This window comes from Acyrthosiphon pisum, chromosome A1 (assembly GCF_005508785.2).
Source record: "Acyrthosiphon pisum isolate AL4f chromosome A1, pea_aphid_22Mar2018_4r6ur, whole genome shotgun sequence".
Taxonomy (NCBI): Eukaryota; Metazoa; Arthropoda; class Insecta; order Hemiptera; family Aphididae; genus Acyrthosiphon; species Acyrthosiphon pisum.
Window position 1 is genome coordinate 140,520,705 of NC_042494.1, and position 15,919 is coordinate 140,536,623.

The 15,919-nt window shown below is 28.9% G+C and overlaps 1 protein-coding gene across 2 annotated transcripts in view; it reads right to left on the reverse strand.

Annotated features, from left to right (window-relative positions):
- Positions 1-7,543: 7,543 nt before the first annotated feature.
- Positions 7,544-15,919, reverse strand: part of LOC100166538 — a 16,735-nt gene continuing 8,359 nt past the window's right edge. The window contains exons 2-4 of one of the 2 annotated variants that reach the window (XM_003247075.4): positions 10,225-10,478; positions 9,709-9,823; positions 7,544-8,250 (exon numbers count right to left, since the gene is read on the reverse strand). In XM_003247075.4, coding sequence (XP_003247123.1) covers positions 8,119-8,250; positions 9,709-9,823; positions 10,225-10,388 — 411 coding nt within the window. In that variant the 5' untranslated portion in view covers positions 10,389-10,478 and the 3' untranslated portion in view covers positions 7,544-8,118. Of the gene's footprint in view, positions 8,251-9,708; positions 9,824-10,224; positions 11,147-15,919 lie in introns of those variants that run through there. The other variant, XM_029488457.1, reaches the window with a different exon arrangement.

The following is a 15,919-nucleotide window of genomic DNA, read 5'->3' on the forward strand; positions in this document are numbered from 1 at the left end:
AATATTTTTTTCCTCTCAATAGGCCAAGGTGGTCGTCGATTAGTGGAATTGGATACCTATCTCTACAGCGTCTCTTGTTAAGTTCTCTATAATCAACGCACAATCTCAGTTCACCAGACTTCTTCTTCACCAACACTACTATACTATACTCGGGCTACTATATTCTGAGTTACTTTCTCTAATCACACCATTTTTAAGTAAGGAATCTATTATTTCTTGTAATTAATTTTTTTCATAATATGACAATCGTCTTGGTTGGAAGCTAAACACATCCTGATTTTTAAAACAATCTGCAAAGGTTCACTAACCAATGGTTCATAATCTTGCTCACTAGCATTATCCAAATAAAATTGTTTATATATATTATTCATTTTCACTTTAATGTGCTCAGGTAAAGTATAGTCCAACTTAAGATCAATACTGTCATTTTCATATTCAAAATCTCAAATTTTAAATGATATTATATCACTACGTTTAATTTCAATTTCAAAACTACCATTATTAACTCCAAAAATTACCCTTGGATGCGACAGAAAATCTCTACCCAGTAAACAATCACATTTAATTGTATCGTTAGGCACTACATTTAATCTAATATTTAGTGGATCGTCAATATTAGGCTGAAAAACATCTACATACATCTGACCTAAAATTATCAATTCTGATCCATTAATACCTACAATACCAGAGTTAATTGGACTTTTTACAATTTTAGTGTGTTCTGGTAACACTTGTTCCCTAATTAAACTTATAGGACTACCAGTATCTACAACGGCCAAAATATTTGATAACAAACTATTGTTAAATTTTACATCTATATTCATAATATAAGCTGGAGTTACCACATCTGACTGCTGCAATACCATAGCTGAGTTGCTAGGAGCCTGCTGATGTTGACTGTCGGCTGGAAACTGATCTGAAGAACATTGGTTAATCTGATGATTTGCAGACCCACACTTGAAACACGAACCCTTTGGTCGTTTCGGCTTAGTACAAGCTGGTGAGATGTGCTCGAACGATCCATATCGAGCTTTGACCTTTTGAGATGAATGTTTAGGATTCACAACTGAACTTGGAAGCTTATTTACTACTATAGACTTAGGGCTATCTGTTTTAGTTAATACTTCTGCCTACGCTGGTCGTGGTACATTCTTGAAACGCGAAATTCGGGAATCATTTATCTTCATGAACTTAACAATATCAATCAGTAACTCATTTTCATTTTTGCGGTTTCTACTCAATGGATAAATACACAGTTCATGCGAATATATACCTTCAACAATTTGCCGTTTGGATTCATCAAAGTCAAGTTTGTGCTCTCGGCACATACGAGCTTTGTCGTGGAAATATTCGGTAATGATTTCGCCTTTTCTTTGTTGACGTGCAATTAACAATTTCGTAAGGTCAACAATTGATGCTAGTGTGCCAATAAAAGCATCTATGAACTGTTGTTCAAAGTGTTCCCGACCAGAAAAATTTCGTCCCAGGTACCAATTACGAGCAGCACCTTTAAGTTTTGTTCGTACAATTTCGAGCTGAAAGTATCTAGCCAATTATGCAAATCAGCAGTTGAATTGATGCCCTTAATCCAGTTCGACGCTTCAGCGTAAGATTCGGTACCAACAAAATCAGACAATGACTGATGAAAGTCCGGCATCACGTAGTAGCCATTTGATCCGATACTATGAACGCTGACCGTGCTCGGTGCCGAACGTTGTTGCATAAATTCACTTGGTTCATAAGAAGCCGATTTTGCTCCAACAATACGGCTATAACACTATTTGTATCAACATTTTGCGGCTGCACATTGTTGATACTGATAAAATTACTATCAATGCCAGAGGACACTGTTGACTTCTGTGCAAGATCATTCTGGTTGCTTCCTGGCAGCACTGGCAGACTAGAACAATTTTGCAGCTGATTGCCTTGCACAGCATAACCTCAAAATTTTTTTCCCGCTAATCCCGCTGCGTCATCCGGTTGCTGGGTTTTCCCATCGGACGAAGCGTAATTATGGTCGGACTGCTCAGAGTTATCCAAACTATTCATACTAACGTAGACACGTCTCCAAAAATCGAATCGACAATTTTTCTAACTTAACGAAAATTCACAATACACGCACGATATATAATTTAAAAAAAAAAATCGTTGAGGAATCTGAGGGTATCCCACTGCTGAAGTTGTAGCGACATACCGGTGGTTGAACGACCGCTAGACAATGTTGTCAGGAAAACAATATTATTATTAACATAATTTGTGATTTTATTTCATTAACAATTCACAATCAACAATATTACAATTTACAATTTAAAATAAAATGTAGAACTGTAAAATAATTTGCAACGACGCCGATCATCTTCATCGGTCACGCGCACTACAGTAACTAACTGACATAATAACAATAATAATAATAATAATAATAGTGGGGATGCAGGCTCTTGCTGGAATATTGTTACTACATATGTGACGCGTATTCGTCCATCCTCGATTCGGAGGGAGAGAGAGACAGAGATAAAGAGATTCTTTTAAATTTAACTGTTTATTTTGTCAATCTTTATTGAATAAACTAATTTCTTTACTGTATAATATCGACGAAACCCGCCATAACATTTTCTCGATGAAATTAGGTATAACATAAAGTTATGTGTATTTATATTTTATACTTTAATGCTTAAAGTTTAAGCTATACCTATACATTTAGTATAAACTTATTTTGCTTAAAACATTTTCTAACTCAAAATGCAACTCCATACTCGTGCTTCCTTTTAAATATATTATACCTATGTGTGAGTCCTTTGAAAACCAAATCATATAACAATATAAATATTACGTCCTCCACTTTCTTCGCTCATCTCGTAATTATGAAAAAGAAAATTAAAGGATGTTCAAGTATCATGGAAATGGTTGTATATTTAGATTCAACTAATATTTGCCACGTACAACTTCTAGGGCCTTGGCGGGATAAGTGTTCCACGTGGGTAACACTAGCCAAAACGGTGGAGAACTATTCAAATTTAAAGAGCTTATGAAAATATGTATTCTTTGTACGCACTTAAACAACCAGCAATGTGATTCGCAAATTTATTATTACAATTAACAACCTGCTTAAGTTACACTCCAAACGGTCAAATGTATCTTTTACGTGTATTTTTTTTATCACATACATGATTGTTGTATTGAAATTAATAGATTATCTTCTTTTCCTTCGCCACTCCCCCAACTATGGGTGTCCTCAAATTCCACTTACTACGATCCTTAGCATCCTCCTCACAAATACCAGTCATTATCATGTCGCACATATCTCCATTTCCAAGATGAAAATTAAACTCGATATACACAGTTTTACTACTCCTAATTTTTAACCCTTTACATTCTAGTACATCCCTCCATTCTTCCAGTCTATAGTTCACCTCCTCCAGACTCTTGTATAATTATTTACATTTCATACTAAAAACAATGTACATTTGTAAATTATTTGGAGTTAAAAATTCCAAAACATTTTCTTTTTTAATCTAAGATTTGAAAATGTAATATAGGATTCCTCATAAGTTCGTCTACTTTTAACAAAAAAAATGAAAAAAAAATATCTACAAGAAAGTCAAATTAAATTTTTATGAGCATTTGAAATTCAAATGTTCACAACATTGGATATTCACTCATACACGAAATTTTGACTGAATGTTCATATTAGTATTTTCTATACACCATAACATTTTCCAAATATTTTGACTTATTTTGAGATGTTTAGGGACATTTTCGGTTTCCATTTTTAGATTCTGAGTGAAACGATGAATGTATTGATTTTACAATGATGTGTGTTTTTTTTATTTTTTTTTTTTTGTGTTTGTCATCTCCTTTTAGGACAGAAAAATGCTAAGATTTTCTTCAACAGTATCTTTTCTGATAGGAAAGTGAATCTAGTTGGTACTTGGGGGGGTCAAAAGTAAAATTTTTCCAATAGTATTCAAAAGCGCCGTGAAAAACAAAAGAAAAATTAAGGAAAAACGGGAATTTTTACGCAAAATCTGTTTTCGAGAAAATCGATTTTGGTTTTTGGTGTAACTTTAAAAACGAATGACTGTAGAAACTTGAAAATTTCACTGAATGTTTATATTAGCATTTTCTATACACGATAAAAATTTGAAAATAACTTGACTCTTTTGAGCTGCTTACGGACATGTCATTTTTCAATTTTTAAAATTTTTTTTTTCTTTAAATATCAATAAAATTTTATTTGTTCGGTAAAAATGCGTGAAAATTTAATGCAAAGCTCCTGATATATTGTTACAATAGCAATTGTAAGATATTAAAAATACATAGGCACACATTTTTTTTATAAGCATTTGAAGTTGAAATTTTGACAAAATTTATCAAATTTAAAATTGAATAATTATTTTTTAGTTAAAAATGTATAAAATTTTCAACTTTTATATCTAAGGATTGAAAATTTAAAAGAATATTCCACGTAAATATTTAATTCTGTTACCAAAAATTCTAAAAAATACATTAGCACAGTTTATTTTTATAGTCATTTCAAGTTCAAATTTGAACAAAAGTACATATTAAAAAACCTGGAATAACTATTTTACTTATTTTGTTTTGATTGTATAATATTATTTGTGGGTACTTTAAACTTCTAAAGTATACTATTATATATCTATGATAGTACCACGGTTTGTTGTTGATGTATAACGCGTTACCTAATGGATATTGTGATATGATTAATTTGGAATTTATTATTGATACCTATTATAGGTCAATTTTTTTTTAATACTATAGATAAGTATACCTATAATAGGTATGTCTAATACCTAGACTGACAAACCGTCTCCGCTCAGAATCGTTTTTCTTATACAGTGATATTATATCATTGAATTCAAATTTAATACTATCCATTATACAGTGACCCACTTGTAACCTACTGTATAGCAGAGCGACATCCACTTACCCACCTTTTTTTAGTTTTATTTCTATGAATATTAATAAAACTTTATTTGTTGGGTAAAAAAGCTTGAAAATTTAACACAAGGCTCCTAGTTTATTGTTTCAAAGGCAGATGAAAAAAATTAAAAATCCATAATAACAATTTTTTTCAAAAGTTCAAATATTTACAAAATACGTAAAAATTACGAAAATTAGCAAATTATTTTGAGTAAGAAATTCATGAAAAATTTTCTTTTTAAATTTAAGATTTGAAAATGTATTACAAGATTTCTCATAAGCTTGTCTACCTTTTTCAAAAAAAAAAATGTCTAGAAGCAAGTCAAATTAAATTTTTATGAGCGTTTGAAATTTATATTTTTACAACATTGGATATTCACTGGATTTCTCATGTAACGATTTTCTTATTTTGTTGTAATTCAAAAACGAATGACTGTAGATACTTGAAAATTTCACTGAATGTTTATATTAGTATTTTCTATATACGATCAAATTTTGAAAATATCTTGACTCTTTTTGAGCTGTTTACGGACATTGTCAGTTTTCAATTTTTTTAGTTTTTTTTCTATAAATATCAATAAAGTTTTATCTGTTGGGCCAAAAAGTGTAAAAAATTAATACAAGGCTCCTGATATATTGTTACAATAGCAGTTGAAAAATATTAAAAATACATAGACACAATTTTTTTTTATGAGCATTTAAAGATAGAATTTTTACAAACTTTATCAAATTTTAATTTGAATAATTATTTAGTAGTTAAAAATTTCTAAAATGTTTAACTTTTGTATCTAAGAATTGAAAATTTAGAACAAGATTCCACGTAAGTAATAAATTCTGTTACCAAAAAATCTAAAAAATACATCTACACAGTTTATTTTTATAGTCATTTTAAATTCAAATTTGGACGAAATTACATATTAAAAACCTTGAATAACTATTTTAGTTATTTTGTTGTGATTGTATAATATTATTCGTGGGTATACTTGAAACTTCTAAAATATACTATTATATATCTATGATAGTATCACGGTTTGTTGTTGATGTATAACGCGTTATAAGTACCTAATAGATATTGTGATTAATTTGTAATTTATTATAGGTCAATTTTTTTTTAATACCATGTATAATATTATGTCTTATACCTAGACTGACATACCGTCTCCGCTCAGAATCGTTTTTCTTATACAATGATATTATTAAATCACTGAATTCAAATTTAGTACTATCCATTATACAGTGACCCACTTCTAACCTACTGTACAGCTGAGCGACATCCACTTACCCACCTTTTTTTATATTAAATTCATATGTAGATTACAATAGATATTATATTAAATTTTAAAAATTGTTATGTTCATATTATAATAAACATTACATTATAATATATAAACCAATTTATTCTATTAAATTTTAAAAATTTTTATGTTCATTTTATTATAAACATTAAATTATAATGTATAAACCAATAGTTATTACGAATTCAGGAGAGTTAACATGTACCCGACAGGTAGTAGATACCGGAATAAACCCGGGAGAATATTATACAGGTCATTAAAATGAAAGGATTCCGCATAATACACATAATTCAACCGACAGCTATATCAGAAAGGATGACGGATTCCCGAGACCTTTTTTTTTTGATACGGTTATACAATAGTGAATTGTCTGACCTTTTTGCACCGGCGCATCGCCGGACTACAGAAAATATACTAAACCCAATTTATAAGTGTTAGACGTTGTTATTGCTAGTAGTTTATATTTGACATAATAATGTGTTCTGTCGTAAAGGTTACGTTTTATTAAATGTCACACTGCGAGTTTCAATTATTCTGCGTAAAATTTTGTTTGGACTTGAGATAAATTGAAAAAACAGAGAATAGGGATTAAGGAGATTGGATCCCATATTCCCATTGTTTACTACCAATATATCTTATGCCAACTACTGTGCCGTCTATTCTAGCCATCGGACAACACTTTTTAATGATAATATAGGCAGTGGTGTATTTACGGAGGGGTTCCCGGGTCTCTACCCTCCCCCCCGCCAGAATGGAATAATATAGTTATTAATTCATAACTTTCATCACTAGTATGTAGGGTTTGGGACTTTTTCAATTTGCACATTTTTTTGTGGTGGTCGTAGATTATTCTAGGTACCTAGGTTATACATTTGTTTCATGAAATGGCGAAATTAAATATACAAATTTTGAATTTGCATTTTTTGACATATTTTAGAAAAGGTGCATATTTGAGCAATTCTTAGTACATTTGTGCATATTTAAAATCTTTTTTATATTTCTGTGTACGTATATTTGTGGGGGATAAACATATCTGGATAACATTCAAGGATATTTCTTAAAAAAAAATTATGTTTGTGTAGGTAGCGTATAAAGGCGCAAATGGCGTTTGAGATTTGGGGAGGCTGAAGCCTGAAGTCTTTCAAATATTATAATATTGAATAAGTAGGAATTTGGCCCCTAACTCCCCTCCCCCTCCCCCATATTATCGCGTATGATAGGTAGGTACGTGAGATTTTATGTATGTATAACATTTTTAAATTCAAATTAGGAAATTTTATTTCATAATTTGTTACAATTAAGTATTATCAATATTATATAGGTATTAGATCAACTCATGATAATGATGAAGAGAAAAAAAATTTACAAAATTAAGGATCTATTCGCATTGGATTAACTCGAACGACATATTTATTGTATTATAATAAATAAATCACAATTTATTAATACTACGAAATTAGGTTAAATTATATAAACATTACACAGTCAACGCAAAACTTCAGCTTTCAAGTAGGTAACCTATATTTTATAAATATATGTACCTACACAGAAACAAAACTAGGAAACATTATAAATCAATAACAACAATAGAAACTTTTATGTTTCTAATCGATTACAAATTTTTCTTCATATCGCGTATTTGCATGACGTAATTTGTAAGTATTATTTCATTTCCTAAAAAGATTTCTTATCATAATGACACAAATACACAATAATAATATAATAATAGATATGTACATGTTACATAGTATAGGTTTTTACAATTTTACATTGAGTTTGTGAAAGAATCATATTATATTATTATTAAATTCATACTACAAAAAAATTGATTTGTAGATAAAATATCACAGCTTACACGTCAAAAACAGTTTCCTTGAAGGTATTAAACAGATTGTCCTCGCCGTGTCTGTCTGACATAATCTGTAAACTTTTTGCGTTCGTTGTCTAACTTTTTGTCGGTGAGGTCGTCGCAAGCGAGAGATGCTCTTAATTTCGCAGTTGTGTGTTCGAGATCCTAAACAAACAATTTTTATCTTAAAATCGTGTTTCTATAGTAATATTATTTTGTGATTAATTTCGTGATATTAGGGAGTAGCATATGTTATTACATAACATTATGACACTGTTACTAGGATTTTCCTCTGCTAGCTCCGCACTAGCTAACCCCCACTTTTAACTCATAACTGTAATTTGTATAATGTTTAATAACTATGTATATTTAAATATTTTAGATTTTGAGCACAGCGATGAATGTATTGATCTTACAACGATATGTGTTTTATTTAATATAAATTTTGAGTTTGTGTGTGTGGAAGTCCACAATAAGTAGTCGAAATAATGCTTCGATTTCCAACTTAAGTAAATTTTCTGATGGAAAGTGGATCTAGTTGATGCTTTCGTGAGGTCAAAATTTAAATTTCGAAGTAGAGTTAGAATTTAACAAATCTCTCACAGTGACCCACTTGACACCTATACAACTGTACAGCAGCTGAGTTGTACCCACTTGTCCACCATTTTTTCTTTTATAGACACCACAAAAAGACTAAAAAATTCGATTACGTTTATAATTTTATAAAATAGAGATACTTTCACTAATAAGTAATATTATACTGGTTTTTTTTTTATCATACCAAGTATTATAATATTTTATAAAACTATATGAGTTACAAAGTAAATGAAAAAAACCACAAATTATTGAACATGAACATGCCCATGCGTTATTATTATTATAAGAATTTAATTTGTAAGTACTTATGCCATGCTGTATGTATTTAAGTCATATCGATTTTACCCAAATTGCATGTAAAGATACAATTAAAATCTAATATCAATTACATACTGGGTGCCTATTATATACAAATTAATATTGAATGGACACGCTCCCAGAAAGCTGTAGGCTACGTTATTGAAAATTGTATTTATATGTACCTCAAAATAAAAATGGTGCTTAACGTTAAACCATCTATCTATATATTATTATATGCTTTCTAAGTTAAAAGACACATGTTCGTTTTTATGGACATTTTTAGTACGACGTACCTACCTTCGGACTACGAATATGATTATAATTCTTCATTTTATATACCTAGTTTGATTTATTTAATAATTTGTAAATTTGTTTTTAAATTTAGTGATAATTATTAAAATTTACCTAAAAAGTAATTATTCATATGTAATGTTAATATCCGTTAGATTCTATAAATTGTATTAGGGCAGCGAGGTATCTATATAAGTGATTAATGTTATCAACAATATTGAGAAGTATACCTATACTACACAATATTAACGAAAATATTATGAGTTGGTAAGTGTCGAAAGCTCTGGCGACTAAATAAAGTCCAACAAAGTCTGGGAGTAATTCAACAATGTCCAACAAGTTAGTTAGGTGTATGTCATAGTTGTGCTGCTAACTTTATAAGGGTGAGTTGGTTGGGTTTATATAAAGTGTTGTATGTTGTTATCTTTTACCCACTTTTAAAAACGTTTCATTCCTTTTTTTTGCGATTTTCTTCTGTTTCTCCATCTGTTCTCGACGGATTTTAAAAAAGTCTCCTTCTTCCACCACCACTGTCTTGCGCCTGTTCAATCTGTGTGGATAAAAATCATTGTTTTAAAGTATTTAATATCGTGAACACGATATGATTTACTAAAATATAGGCAGTAGATACTAAGAGTAGGTATATCAAGTGAAACGTTTTTACGCTACAAATTGCATTCAGTTGATGAAATGTTTGAGGGATTAAACGATTTAAAGATTATATTTTGAATAATGTACCTATATAATATCATATATGTATAGGTACTCAGTTTGGTAATAAAAACGTCATTAAATCTCTTTTCGTCTCTAAATCGGACGTCCACGACATAATAATATAATGATACACGAAACTTATACAATATAAACAATATTTAATAACAATAATAAATATATTTGTGTACCTATCACATAATATAATTATAATATGGTTTGTATAATATAGATACTCACATCTCTTTTAGTTGGTTTTCCAAGTCGATTTCTCTATCTATGTAGCCACGTAATACTTGCCTGGCGATATCTTTTTCCGACATAATATTGTTATACCACTGACTGGTCGCAAAAAAATAATAACGCACGTTTGAACGTAACGAACGCGATTCGTGAAATGCCATACGACAAAATAATCGACGATTTGTTTAGGTCACATACTAGTTAGTTGCCAAGGAGAGTATATCCAAGGACGCCAGTATAGCGAGGGTGCCCTGCACATATAATATCGTATTATTAGTCGTATTATATCGTATAATTCCTATAATGATACATACCCAGGTACATGTTATATCACCTGCTTGCCGCAACGTTGGTCGCGGTCATCGGGTAGTTTAAACTTCAAACACCCGGCGGCATTCTTATTAGGCCCACGTATAATATTATAATATTAGATCGATTTTTTTTTTTATTAATTAGTTTTTAGAATCACCCTGAATATTAATGATTCAATCGAAAGAGAATTGAATAAGAAAAAAAATATACATAAGCATATGCCCCTGTTGCAGATGGTGCAGAAAAAGTATATTGATTTCATATGCAGGTACCTATATATACAATAATATGCACCTACTATCGATAAAAAATATAACATATAAATAAAAATATATTATGAATAAATTTATATTTCTCTTGAAAAATAAACATAATTTTTATTTAAAATTTCATGCATATTTCGGAATCACCTCACCGACCCTTGAGACTTCGAGATACCGAGTTCCACTGTACTTAGGTATATATTATACTTTTACTATATCAATATTGGAGTTTAAATGTTGTGGACGTTTATTAATATTCTCTTAGTCTAATAATAATAATGTTAATCGGAAAAAAAGGTCCCGGTAAAAAAAGGCCCGAAAAAATGAATGAAAATATATCAAAATTGAAGTATAAATATATGTTAAAATTGTTTTGAAAAATTCATTAAAGTTACACAAAAAATCATATAATATAAAAAATAGAAAGAAGCTTACATACCTATATAGTGTATGTATTATTATATATATATTTTTAATAATAATAATAATAATATATATATATTATATTTAATTTTCAAGTTCTTATAATGAAGATCATATTTTTGGCTTTTGTTATAACTTAGTAATTTAGTATTTAGTTTTAGTGTAATGATGATAATATGGTATAATTTATCAAATTGTATAGATAAATATAAAAAGTGTCATATTATAAATTATTCATCATAAATCGAAAGGTAGTTACTAGTTTTAAAAAATTTTAGTTTGTTTTAATAGGAATTCATTCTGGATGGTTTTTAAAATATAGTAGACTAATAAATAAATACGAAATTACTATAGATACGTATAATTTGAACTTTGATTAGGAACATTACATAAAAACAAACGTTTTTTCGGTATAATAATAGGTTATATATGTATGCCTATAAACAGGCCTTTTTAACATAAGAAAGAGCTGTAGGTACCTAATAATTATAGTATTACATTTTTATAGCATTATTATTATAATGATATAGGTACTATAATTGTATTTATTTTTGACTATTGTATAATGTATTATATTTTATTATTTTAGACTTGTATTAAATTAAATTTTATTAAATTTTAATATGTGATTTAAGTAAGTAATTAACATTTTTTATGATATTATAAGATTTTTTATATAACTTTAATGTATTTTTCAATACAATTTTAACATATTTATACTTTAATTTTGATATATTTTCATTAATTTTATCGGGTCTTTTTTTTCCTAGTGAGGGACTTTTTTTACCGGGGCTTTTTTCCGTGATTCAATAATATTATAATAGTAGTTCTATAGCTATCAAACTTATTAGTTATTAGCTATAATTCGATTCGCTCAAAGTAGTTAAAATTTACTAGTGATACTTTGAGCAAATCTAATAACTAAATAAACAGGCATGATCACCAAAAAAACCAATTTTTCCTATCACTGCGCATTTTCCCCAGACATGGCAAAAACAGTAGAATTCCTATATAATTGTAACGTGAATAACATTTTTTCTATAATATTAGTGTTTCTTCCAAGTCTGGGGAAGTATAGGTAATATATGTATAAAATATGTGTGCAGTAATCTAGCGACCATGTCATGTTTATTTAGTCATGATCGAATTTATATTTATATTATACACGACGTTTGAATTGGCTTTTTGTTGTTTTAACTATTTACAAAAATGTTTGCTAAATTATAAAGCATGTTGAAGAAATATTCTGGGTTATAAATTATAATAGAACTTGAATTAATAATGTCTGCGAATTTACAAGGTGGAGAATTTTCAATACAAAAACTTCCGCAAAGTTTACATCAAAGAACATAAAATACCAGCTATACGCCTATACTTTTCGCCTGTTATTGTTTGTATTTGTCATCGAATAACGTTTTTTGAATTATACACCGTCGGCCACAATACTTTGTCATATCACCGACGTTGATGTTATAAGACGGGTATCGCGTAGCTAGATTTGGAAAACAATGCAAAGTGCATTGTACCTAATCCCAACCTTAAACATTATCGTTGTAATATAAAATATCGCAAAATAAACTTTGTTTAAATTAAATTTTTTTTTTTTTACAGAGTGATTTTTATTAAGTACACTCAATATGAACGTCAGAACTAAGAACGTTGTTTTTATAGATTATGAGATGTAGTGGTGGGAAAACCAAGCTTTTACTTTTTTTATAATAAAATTAAATGTTCATAGATGGCATACCTACAATAGTTTAAACTTTTCAAGTTTGTGGTATCAATGACTGAATAAACTAGAAATATTTAATTTTATAAATTACCTAAAATTATAAAATCAACGGTAACATTTTATTTATAAAAAAAAATGTATTTGATTATTTAAAATTGAATAACAATTAACTATTAAAATCAATGCTGTAAGTTTTAAATAGCTATCTATTCATAAATATTTTTACATTCCTTATCTATATGAAAGAAAACATGTCACAAATATACTTTATAACTAATAGGATAGTAAGACAAAAAATGTAAAAAGGAAAATATTTTGCCCTCCCCTTGACAAATTCTTGCGGACGCCCTTGGGTATTAGGTACACAATAATATTTTAGATTTAAATAACATATTAATATGGGCTTCAACGTTGGTTCCACTTATTAATTATTATTATGAAGATGTCTACGATGCGTTTTTGTCATTCGTCTGTTCTCCTGCAGCTGCAGTAGCAGTAGATGTGTTTTCAGAAAATATTTAGTCAGTTCCACAAAACTCAAACATGATCAACCAGCCAATCGGGTACCAAGAAATTTCACCGTCTTCACTGGAGACCGAAATTGCTTTTGAAATCATTTTTATTTAAAATTTTAAATATTTTTAATTTGTAGTTTTATAAATCGTTCAAAGCCGGTATAGTTTTACAACCTTGACGAACACAGTTTTCACAATACTACAGTAATGTAAACAAAAACTGAACGCGAGAACATGTGGTTGTGTGTTTGTTTATTGATTCACGCGCAAATAAAATTATACAGTTGAGTCTTGGTAACTTGAAAACCTCGATAACTCGAGTTTTATTCTCACCCCTTGAAGTATATTATACCTGAAGTCGTTTTTGAGGTATAATATACCTAACTCGAAAAATACATAAGTCAAATTAATTTTTATTTCCATTGAGATTCTAGTCATTGCGAGACTCGATTGTATATAGTTATTTGCAGAAGCGTCATTTTAACTTTTATTTTGTTGGTGCAAAAATGATTCCAGGCCATTCAGATCATTACCAGGCCACATAGACAATTTTATTATTTTTTTTTTTTTTTGGGGGGGGGGGGGGTTAAAGTGGGGACAAAAACTGTAGAATATTTGTATAATTTATTTAATATGTCACTTATATTAGTATGAAAATATCACAATATTGTCGCTATTTTTGACGAACTATGTGTAGGTACTTTTAATGGAGGTATTTATTTTATATTGTGGATACCAGTGTACAGTGGTATTTTATATTTTATATTTTAATACACTTGGTAAATAAATGTATGGGTATAAAACACCTTTATAATACCTAACCGAACCTAACCTACACATTTTTTCTCCCTGCATACTCAAAATATATAATATAGCTAGCTTAATAAAACCAGAAATGTATTTTATGGGTACCACCCTTCTTCACAATGTTTGTGTTATAATTTAATCAATTATAATATTGTGGGATCACAAAACCACATCAAACATTCTTGGAAATTAAACATTAGTACAATACATTTTTTTTAATACTAAAAAAATATTAAATATGATATATAATATAAAACACTCAGGTATATCGATGCTTATATTTACTGTTGGCAGGCCAAAGAAGGCATTTTAAAAAAAAAGTTGGTACAAATGTACACCCTGCAGTCTGCACCCCCCCCCCCCAAATGACGCCCGTGGTTATTTGTTTACTTGCAATACGAATAAGTATAATATAACGTATATGCTAGCTCTCTCTCCGAGGAAATAATAATTATTATATTATATAATTATATCTCTGTGATTTTAATTTCTGAAACACGTGATTTATTGAATAGGTAAAGTTAAATTATGAAATCTTTTTGCCTATATTTAGATACAGTTTACTCTATACTATAATGTATACTACAGTACTAGAAAATTAAGCTATTAATATTAGTTTAAACGTAACATATCGTATTGACGCATTATGTTGTGTTGTACCTATACATTAGCAGTTAGCACCCATAGCCATACTTTGGTTGTTCTTCCGAAATATTACTTTTAGATCCAAGCGTGTATTAATTACCGTGGAAGGGGTATAGATGATAGAGATATCTCCACGACTCCACCCTTGCCTCTTTTTTTCTAGTTCCAGATATTCTGCTTTATTTGGAAATTATAGATCCTAAATTATATCTTTGTTAGGTAGGTAATTAAAACTAAGCATAAATCAATATATTAATTATTAATTACATATTATACCTAATAGTATACCATTTCTTGATTAAAAAAGACCATTACGAATTCCAAAACATAATTACTGAAATAAAATTCATAATCAAAAATAAAAATTGTATAGATATAGGTATATTTATTGAATTATTAAATTTATATGAATTAATAATTTCTGAATTATCATGTAAGTATATTATTTTAAATTTTAACTAGTTAACAAAATCGAGATATGATCACAATTTAGTTTATGTTACTAATATGAATTGAAGATAAAGAATTTTACTCTAATTTTATTCGAAATCCTACTGCATAACGGAAAGGCAAAGCCAAGTTTTTAAAATTTAATTTTACCCGTGGGAAATATTAAGACTTATATATAAAATTATATTAATAATAACATTTTTATTTATTATTTATAAACGTTAATTTCAAAATATTAACGGATTTCCAATATTAAAAAAAAAATGTTAATTGCTGTTTTTATACGATAAAACATATTATTATAGGTGACACAAAGAATTTAATAACTTTATTCTCTCATGGTATCGTGTAAAAGGAGTTGTTAACAATTTTAATATATCAGCTATAGTAGACATTATATAATAGATCTTGAGTATAGGTTAGGTTAGGGTATATTTCTTATATTTTCGTGTCCCGACACTAGGTTTTGACAAAACTCAAAAATAATATATCTCTAGAATATTGAACTAAAACGCGACAGATAACTAATTTGGAAAAACAAAATC